At 37.7% G+C, this 10000-nt stretch overlaps 1 protein-coding gene across 1 annotated transcript in view; it reads left to right on the forward strand.

The window, feature by feature from the left end:
• The window catches only part of LOC135096465 (uncharacterized), a 16997-nt gene extending 8658 nt beyond the window's left edge, over positions 1–8339 (forward strand). The window contains 8 exon segments of the mRNA XM_063997967.1: positions 222–412; positions 1179–1316; positions 2629–2756; positions 2758–2817; positions 3657–3881; positions 5009–5119; positions 6943–7066; positions 7332–8339. Coding sequence (XP_063854037.1) covers positions 222–412; positions 1179–1316; positions 2629–2756; positions 2758–2817; positions 3657–3881; positions 5009–5119; positions 6943–7066; positions 7332–7447 — 1093 coding nt within the window. The 3' untranslated portion in view covers positions 7448–8339.
• Positions 8340–10000: the final 1661 nt, after the last annotated feature.

Below are 10000 nucleotides of genomic sequence, written 5' to 3' on the forward strand. Positions count from 1 at the left end.
ATAAAACTATTCTTAAGTAACGAAAAAAACTAAACTTTACCCTAGATTAACAAAAAAAAACCTATAAACTAACCTAGATTAACAAAAAACCCTAAAAAAATACCTTAGACAAAAAAGAAAATAAAAAAAAACGCCAAAAACACACCAATTTAACATTTATCACAGTTTCCCCTTCTCATCACCCCCCAACAGACTGTAATCTCCTTTATTTCCCCCCCTAGGGCAGTGGAGGGGTGCGTGGGGGTGATGCACGTGGCCAGCCCCTTCCCTGACGTCACCACCAAGACTGTGACAGAGGAGGAACTGCTGGAGCCTGCCAGGGAGGGGACTTTGAGGGTCTTAAAGGCAGTGGCTGGGACTAAGGGAAGTGTGAAGAGGGTAGTGCTAACGTCATCCTTAGCTGCTGTGTGTGGTGAGTCTCTGGGGCTGTGGGGGGGTTGTGGGGGGAGGTTGGGAGGGTGTAAGGGTGTGGAAGTGTTTGGGAAGGTATCGTGTGGTGGTGGTCTAAGTACGAGGCCTAATCCAAATAGGCTTGGGTTTTTAAAAGTTGGTTCTTGCTTCACTTTTCATAATTTTTTTTTTCGTTGTTCTCTTTATTCATGTATAAATTGTTCCAAGTTGATTTAAGTATTGTTTTCCTCAGTTTCTTGGCCGGGGATCTCAACAACAGCCTCACTATGTTCATTAAACTTTTAAAAACTGTGGTGCCTCGCGTTTTCTCCAAGTGGTTTTCATTGTCAGCCACAAACCTTCATGCTTTCTATAAATGTCCAAAAATCTAATCACTCCATCACTGACTGCCTCAAAACTTGTCTGTCACATTCCACACGCGGGAAAACACTCACCATGACTCGCCGGTGGTCACAGCGTCACTACAAGGTCACGCCAGCCACTGACCAGGCCGTCACCACAGAATCTCACGCTGCCGGCGAGCAAATTTGAACATGTTTGACTTTAGAGGCTAGAAGTAATTGTAGTCACCAGTTTGGCTTGCTGTTGGTGACTAACGGAACACACTTGGTAGCTAGGCGGCCACCAGTCACAGCTCCTGCAAAAGTGGCGCGTGAAGTTGCCTCGCTTGACTGGCTGTGTTTTAGTGGTGTTTGGGTGTTTGTGTGTGTGTGTGCATGTTTTTTTAATGTTTTTTTTTGGGGCGTTAATCACCACCACCATCACAGGGGAGGTGACGCCAGACCCCAGCAAGAAGTACAATGAGGAAGACTGGACTGACCCTGAATGCCCAACGCTGGATCCTTACACTAAATCCAAGGTCGTCGCTGAGAAGGCTGCCTGGGAGTACCTCAAGGAACTGCCTGGTGAGAGAGAGAGAGAGAGAGAGAGAGAGAGAGAGAGAGAGAGAGAGAGAGAGAGAGAGAGAGAGAGTATAATTTGTTTTCTAGGCTTGGTATAATTGTTACTCTACACTGGTCGTAATTTATCATTGTCTTTTTGGTACTAGGGACGCCATGTTTTAACGCAATATCCCAGAAGGTGACGGACTAAAGAGTTATACAAATTGTGCATCGTATCTATATTTATATTCAAAAGATCTGTCGATTAAGCCAATTTTGCTTCCTTTCTTCACGACTTGCGACCATTGGTAACAGTGTTTTAGGCTACTCGATATTGTTACTCCTATATCAATTTCACTGTCTACATTTTTCAAGTTGGGTACTGTTTAAAATATACTTTGCTTTCTGGTTTCGATACTCAATGTGAAGAAAACTTAACACTTATCTGCATTGAAACTCATTTGCCAGGTTTGCTCCCCAGTCTCATAATTTACGTAGATTATTCTGCATGTTTATTACTTGTTCGTTAAAGATCACGGAATTGCTATATTGGTGTCATGAGCAAACTTTGATGTTATACTGGTAACACCCTCAACTATATCGTTTATGTAAACAAGAAAGAGTGCAGGTGCTAAGACTGAACCCTGTGGCACCCCAGTAGTTACATTAGTCGACTTGGATGCTGTAAGGGTGACGTAAGCACAATTCTCAGGGTCAGTAATCAGGATAAAAAAAACTAGAAGTAACGGATTCAACCTTGAAAATTTTATGTTCAAGAAAGAGATAGGAAGGAATTGGTTCTCAGACACAATGGTGGGTGACTGGAATGGACTCAGTAGTTAGGCTGTTAGTGCTGAGAAATTGGGAGGCTTTAATTAGACAAATGCATGGATGGGGATGATAGATGGAAATAGACAGGTGTGTTTCATAGAGGGACTGCCACGTGTAGGCCTGATGGCTTCCTGCACCAACCCTTGTGTTCTTGTGTTTTTATCACTATTCTTTATGAGAGAGCAAATGGTGTGGTAATTTTTTCTATGCAAGACTTCTCCCTCACTTAACTTAACCTAATCGAACCAAACCACAACACCCCCAATCTAACATAACCCAACCCACAACACCTCCAACCTAACCTAACCTAACCCAACTTAACCTAACCCAGCCTAACCTAACGTAAACTTAACCTAACCTAATCTAATCCAACGCAACTAACCCCAACCCAACTTAACCTAACCTAACCTAACGTAACTTAACCTAACCTAACCTAACCTAATCTAACCTAACCTAACCTAACCTAACGTAACTTAACCTAACCTAACTTAACCCAACCCAACAGATGACGAGAAATTTGAGTTAGCTGTCATCAACCCCACACTGGTGATGGGACCCCCGCTGATGGAGTCCCACCGGTTCTCCACCTCTGTGAACATCATGGCTGGGATTGTGAACAAGACCTACCCCTGGGGTGCCCCGTGTCCAGTTCCCGATCTGTGATGTACGGGATGTTGCTAAGGCACATATAAAGGTAAAAGAGGAAGAGGGAAAGGAAGAGAGGAGATAGGGTGAGGAAAGGATAGGTAAGGGGGTGAGAGAGGGAGAGGAAGAGAGGAGAGGGTTGAAGGGGCGATAGGTGAGAGATGGGGAGGAAGATACGAATAGAATGCGAGAGGGATGGAGAAGAAAAGTGTGTGTGTGTGTGTGTATGTGTGTGTGTGTGTGTGTGTGTGTGTGTGTGTGTGTGTGTGTGTGTGTGTGTGTGTGTGTGTGCAATGGAGAGCGGGAGAGGAGAGATGGGGGTGTAGGTCAAGGTGAAGGGGTAGGGAATGGGGAGGGAGGGACAACCCAAAACATGCAAAAGACCGCTAAGACACACCAAAACACCCCAAAACACACCAAAACATCCCAAAATACACCAAAACACACCCATATCTCTCACAAAACACCCCAAAAACACACCTAAACACCCCAAAACACCAAAACACACCAAAACACCCCAAAACACACCAAAACACCCAAAAAAACACCCCCAAAATACACCAAAAACACACCCATATCACTCACAAAACACCCCAAAACACACCAAAAACACACCAAAAACACCCCAAAACACACCAAAACACCCCAAAATACACCAAAACACACCCATATCACTCACAAAACACCCCAAAACACCCCAAAACACACCAAAAACACCCCAAAACACACCAAACCCACCCCAAAAAACACACCAAAACACCCCAAAACACACCAAAAACACCCCAAAACACACCAAAACACACCAAAAACACCCCAAAACACACCAAAACTAACTCAAAGACCCTTAACACCTCTCTCTCTCTCCCCCGTAACCCCACCAGGCGCTAACACTCCCAGAGGCCGCCAACAACAGACACATCATTGCCACGGACTGCTACTGGTACAGGGACATCGCAGTCAGTGTTGCCAAGGAGGTTCCGGCCACAGGGGTATTCTATTGCCACTGCCCAGCTGCCGTATGTGCTCTGTTGGGTGGCGGGTCTTTTCAACAAGCCTATGAGGAACAATATTCTGCCACGAATTGGGAAGACTATGAGTGTGGATAATAAAAGGGTGAGTTTTGGCGTTGTTTATTTGTTTGTTTATCGTTTTTTTTTCGTTTCGTATTTTTTTTTCGTTTTTTTCGTTTTTGTTGATTTTTTTTTTCACTTCGTTTTTTTTTAATTTAATGTTTTTTTCTCCACTTTTTTTCATTTCTACTTTTTTCATTTTCATTTTTTTTTTCATATATTTTTTTTTTTCATTAACCGTAACAAAACCCACCCAAACAATTTCAAAACACCCCAAAACACGCCCAACAAAACAAAATACCCCAAAAATTACACCAAAAAATTCACCGTCGCTAAGGAAAATAAATAAATAATAAATAAACAAATAAAAAAAAAACCTACCCAAAGGTTTCAAAACACTCCAGAACTTAATAAAACACATCCAAACATTCCAAACACCCAAAGAACACAAAAACTCCACCAAAACCCTAAGCTAACCTGCCAAAACTTTTTAAACACTAACCTAACGTAACCTAACCTAACCTAACGTAACCTAACCTAACGTAACCTAACGTAACCTAACCTAACCTAACCTAACCTAACCTAACGCACCCAAACCACCGCACAACTTAGCCTAACATAACAAAAAACACTTAATAAACTAACTTAAGGCACCCAAGACATCTAAAAAACTAACTTAACACACCCAAAATATCACAAAACTTAGCTTAACCTAACAAAAACACTTAATGAACTAACTTAACACCCAAAACACCAGAAAACTTAGCCTAACGTAACAAAAACAATTAAAAAACTAATTTAAGGTACCCAATATACCACAAAACTTGGCCTAACCTAACAAAAAACACTTATAAACTAACTTAAGGCGTCCAAAACACCAGAAAACTTAGCCTAACGTAACAAAAACAATTAAAAAACTAATTTAAGGTACCCAATATACCACAAAACTTGGCCTAACCTAACAAAAAACACTTATAAACTAACTTAAGGCGTCCAAAACACCACAACTTAACTTAACGTAACAAAAACATTTAATAACCCAATTTTAAGAGCGCAAAACGCCACGAGACCTAACCTAACCAAACAAAACACACACAAAACGTAACTAAAACTCTTAAAACCTAACCTAACCTAACCAAAGCACCGTATAACCTAACCTAACCCAAACAGATGGTGGAAGTGCTGGGTGTGGAGCCGACTGCCATCGACTGCACCTTCCACGACATGGTGTACGCAATGGTGGACCTAGGCATTGCTAAGAAGGCTAAGAAGTACAAGCTGGTGAGTCAACGGCAAGCTTGGATGTCTGTTGGGGAGTAGCTGTGGTGGTGGTGGTAGTAATAGTGGTGATGATTCAAAGCTTGCAAAATGTTTTCTTCTCTTCTCCGTAATTGAAAGCTTAGTAAATGTGATTTTTTTTCCTCTAATTGAAAGCTTATAAAATATTTTCTTTGTTTTTTTCCTTTTTGTGATGTAGAAAAAGCTTAAAAAAACAAAAACTACCTTTTGAAATTTTGATAGCTTGTTTGTGTTCGATTGCCATGTTAAGCGTATGCGTCCTAAGCTTACCTCTTTGCAGTGCCACCCAAAGCTTACTTACTGCTTGTATCTGTGTCTTGTTCTGTGCCTGTAAAAATCTTCAGCTTTTTGTTATTAAGCTTAGAATCTTAGCTGTAAATAAATCATACCAAGCTTACGTTCCTGAGATAAAAGCTTTAATTGTTACGATACTCAAAGCTTATTTCTCTCTTTACTCAATACTTACTCATATCAAGCGTAGTGAACAAGCTTATTCTATTTCTTTCATATCAAGCTTAGTGAACAAACTTAAACTATTTCTTAAGACATTTCAAGCTTATATGTATATGGGAAAAGCCTTCTTCGTGCTTGTATGGACTGAAAGAAAGCTTAATTGATGTTTTTATTATGTCTTGCTACGCTTAGATTTGTATGGCGAAATCTTGGTGCTCTTCTTGTTATTCTATCTTATCAAGCTTAGATCTCCCTATACACAGCTTAACAATTACCTCTATCAAACAAAATCAGCTTAACTCATTCTAGACTTACTATGAATACGAGAAAGCTTAATTAGTGCTTCTGTTGGTATTAATAAGTCTTTCCAAGCTTAAAATCTGCTTAAAATCTTGTTTGTATTCATTTACCAAGCTTAAGTGTACAGAAAGCTTAATTAGTGCTTATTACATATTGCAAAGCTTTCGTGCACATAGGCAAAGGTTGTGTCATGCTTCGGTGTTTAAGCATCTGAAAGCTTGGTTAATCTTGCCTTGTTAAGCTGTGAGGCAGGTGAGGATACAGGGACTTGGCAACACTGCTAAATAACGCTCAAACTGTTGGCAGCACTGCTAGACTGACGCTTACACTGTTGGCAACACTGCTAGACTGACATTATTTACAGCAAAACCGTCAATTAATTACAAGGCACTGGATTATTTTAATTTGTGAAGCTTTGGTGGAAATACAGTGTTAGTTTGTGAGTGAGTGTGTGTGAGAGGATCAGTCTAGCAGTGTTGCCATGTCTGTGTCCTCACGTGCCGTCCCTCACTGTCACACACTTCCTGACACACCCTGTAGCTCTGATTCATTAGTTCTTATACAGTAAAATTTTTAAAGGGATAATGTTTACTAGTCACAGATAATAATAATAATAATAATAATAATAATAATAATAATAATAATAACAATAATAGTTGGGACTAGTAATGAAGTTTAATAAAAAGTAAAATATTAAAAGGATTTCTATTTTTTACACCATTGCCTCTCTCTCTCTCTCTCTCTCTCTCTCTCTCTCTCTCTCTCTCTCTCTCTCTCTCTCTCTCTCTCTCTCTCTCTCTCTTGAAGATTATATAATTTGTGTGTGTCTATTTGTCCGTCCGTCTGTCTGTCTGTCTGTCTATCTATCTATCTCTCTCTCTCTCTCTCTCTCTCTCTCTCTCTCTCTCTCTCTCTCTCTCTCTCTCTCTCTCTCTCTCTCTCTCTAACCAAACTGACACACACACACACACACACACACACACACACACACACACACACACACACACACACACACACACACACACTCACCTCCTCTCCCTCTCTCCCCCCAGGTTGGCTCCCACGCAGAAGTCCCCGCAGTGAATGGAGAAGTGGAGGAGGAGAATAAAGAGGGGAAGGAGGAGGAGGAGAAGGAGAAGAATGAAGGAGAGAAGGAATTGGAACCAGAAGACAAAGGTAAGAGAGAGAGAGAGAGAGAGAGAGAGAGAGAGAGAGAGAGAGAGAGAGAGAGAGAGAGAGAGAGAGAGAGAGTTTAATAAGACTTCGTTTTTTTATTGATAGAATTTTTAGTTATTATTATTATTATTATTATTATTATAGACAGATGAACAGTTGAAAAATAATGATAGTAGTAGTAGTAGTAGTAGTAGTAGTAGTAGTAGTAGTAGTAGTAGTAGTAGTAGTAATCTCTCTCTCTCTCTCTCTTTCACAAAAAAAACAGAGAAGAAAGAAGATGAAGAAATCAAGGAACCGAAGAAGGAAGAGGAGGAGAAGAAAGACGACAAGGAGGAGGAGAAGAAGGAGAAGGAAGAGAAGGAAAAGGAAGCAGAGAAGTGAAGGAGGAAGCGGAGGAGTCGAAGTGTGGATGTAGATGTCACGAAGGCAAGGATGTGGATAAGCCTCAGTTTTGACGAGGAATGTGGAGCGATGGTGCACACTTATAAATAACACACACACACACACACATCCACACATCCACACACACACACACACACGCACAGATAAACATAAATGAAGATGAACTATGGTAATTTGACACACACATTAAAAAAGAACGTTATTTTATTTGCTAGTGTTTTGTAATGTGATAATTTTGAACTATACTTAAATACATGTATAGACAGACAGACAGACAGACAGACAGACAGACAGACAGACATACAGACGCACTGGTAAACAAACTGTAAACAAACTAAAACAAGAAAATAACACACACACACACACACACACACTCTAATAACAATATATTTTTATTTATTAGTTATTGCAGAGAGAGAGAGAGAGAGAGAGAGAGAGAGAGAGAGAGAGAGAGAGAGAGAGAGAGAGAGAGAGAGAGAGTCATTGTACCACGTCTGTGTGTATGTTCGTACGTTTTTTAAAAGGAGTGAGCAGTTTTCATATTTTTTTCGTATTTTTTTTTTATTTATTGGCAAAACATGACAAATGAATAGATGGTGAAAATATTTATTGTTATTTTGCTTGGAAGTGATAAAAAAAGAAAATGAAGGAGATAGAGAAGGAAAATATTAAAAAAAGAATGAAGCAGAGAGAAATAAGAGAAGGAAGAAATTGAATAAGTGGAAAGAAGAAAGGAAGGAAGGATTTATAGAGGAGAGAAGGGATAAAAAATAAAAAAAAATGAAAGGAGAGATGGAAAAGAATGAAATGAAAGAAGGAAGGATAAAAAAAACAAGACAGAATATAAAAGGAAAGATAGGTAATGTAAGGAAATATATATATATAAAAAATGAAAGAAGGAAGGGAGAGGAAATATATAATAAATGAAGGAATAGAATAGAAGAGAATAATTATATAATTTTTCTTTCTTTCTTTGTTTTTTTTTTAAGAGAATAATTGAGTGATTGAACAAAACAGGAATTGAATTACGAAAAAAAACTGCCTTAAAAAAACAAAAAAAAAAAAAATGAATAAAACCAAAAAAAATAAAAATAAATTGAGAAGAAAAGATGGAAATAATAATAATGATAATAATAATAATAATAATAATAATAATAATAATAATAATAGTTTTTCTTATCAGTTTTTATACTTCACTACGGTAATAGTGACGATATTAGTAGTAGTGGTATCATAAGTGACTGTCGGGAAACACACTTTTTTGCACTTGTAGTTTTGTTTATTTACTTTTTTAATGAAGGTGATTCAGTAGTGTGACGGAAAGTGGATCATTTTGAATAGTGAAAACGTGTGTATTATTATTATTATTATTTTTTTTTTAAGTTTAAGAAAAAAAAAATACACAGGAAAATTAACTTGGAAAATATATAGTGATTTTTTTTTATGATTAAGTAGAGAAAATAATAATGATAACGTAGCAAAATTTGAATGAATAGCGAATGAAAGATATTTTTTTTTTTTTACTTTGAGGAAACTTAAAGAAATTTTTTGAACTTGAAAATTATAGGTAGCATTTTTTAAAAGTTAATATGACGAATAACTGAAACGAAGATGAGTGAGTTAATAGAACTGTTTAGGAGTGATAGTGAATAAGTGTATTTTTTTCAAGTTTGAGAAAATACAAAGATTTTTTAGCTCAGAAAATATAGATAGTGTTTTATTAATAATGTTCTTTTTACGAATATAACGAATAAGTGAAATGAAAAGCATAGAAAAGCAGAATTTAATGACGAAAAATGAACTTGGGAAAATATAAGATAGTGTTTTTTATATAATTAATACAATAAATGATATACACAAGGAGAGGAAGAAAATAATATCGTAGTATTTATAGAAGTTAAATAGTGAATAATTAAACGTATTTTCCTAAACTTTCCAAAATGACAAACTTTCCTTTCAATTCTCCATCTTGAAAAAAAAAGTTTGTAAAATATATATATAAAAAAAAGTTAGCGGTAGTGATAATGTTTTTCTTTTTCTTTTTTTTTTTTAATCGCATAACTCAAATTTTTTTACGCCAAAGAAAGTGTCGTAACAAAACAACAAAAAAAAAAAAAAAAAAAAAATAACAAAAAAAAAAAAAACAAACCAAAACACAAAAAACAAACAATTACAACAATAGCATTTAACAACAGTGCCACTTAAAAAAAAAAAACTAAACATTTCTGAATCACGTTATAAAAAATATTCCCAAGTAGAAATTTTTAAAAGTAGCATATTTCATAACTACAGGGTGTGTCAGGAGGTGTGTGGCAACAAGACTGGTGAGAACACGACATGGCAACACTGCTAGACTGGGAGAGAGCGAGTGAGTGAGAGAGCGCACGAGTCTAGTAGTGTTGCCATCTCTGTCCTCACCTGCCTCATTGCCACATACTTCTTGACACACCCTGTATAGCACGTTTTTTATACCAATTTAGGCATTTTTCATCAGTAGTTAGAGAAAAGTAGGCATTTCTACATCACACCCCC

Source organism: Scylla paramamosain, unplaced genomic scaffold, assembly GCF_035594125.1.
Source record: "Scylla paramamosain isolate STU-SP2022 unplaced genomic scaffold, ASM3559412v1 Contig4, whole genome shotgun sequence".
NCBI classification, from domain to species: Eukaryota; Metazoa; Arthropoda; class Malacostraca; order Decapoda; family Portunidae; genus Scylla; species Scylla paramamosain.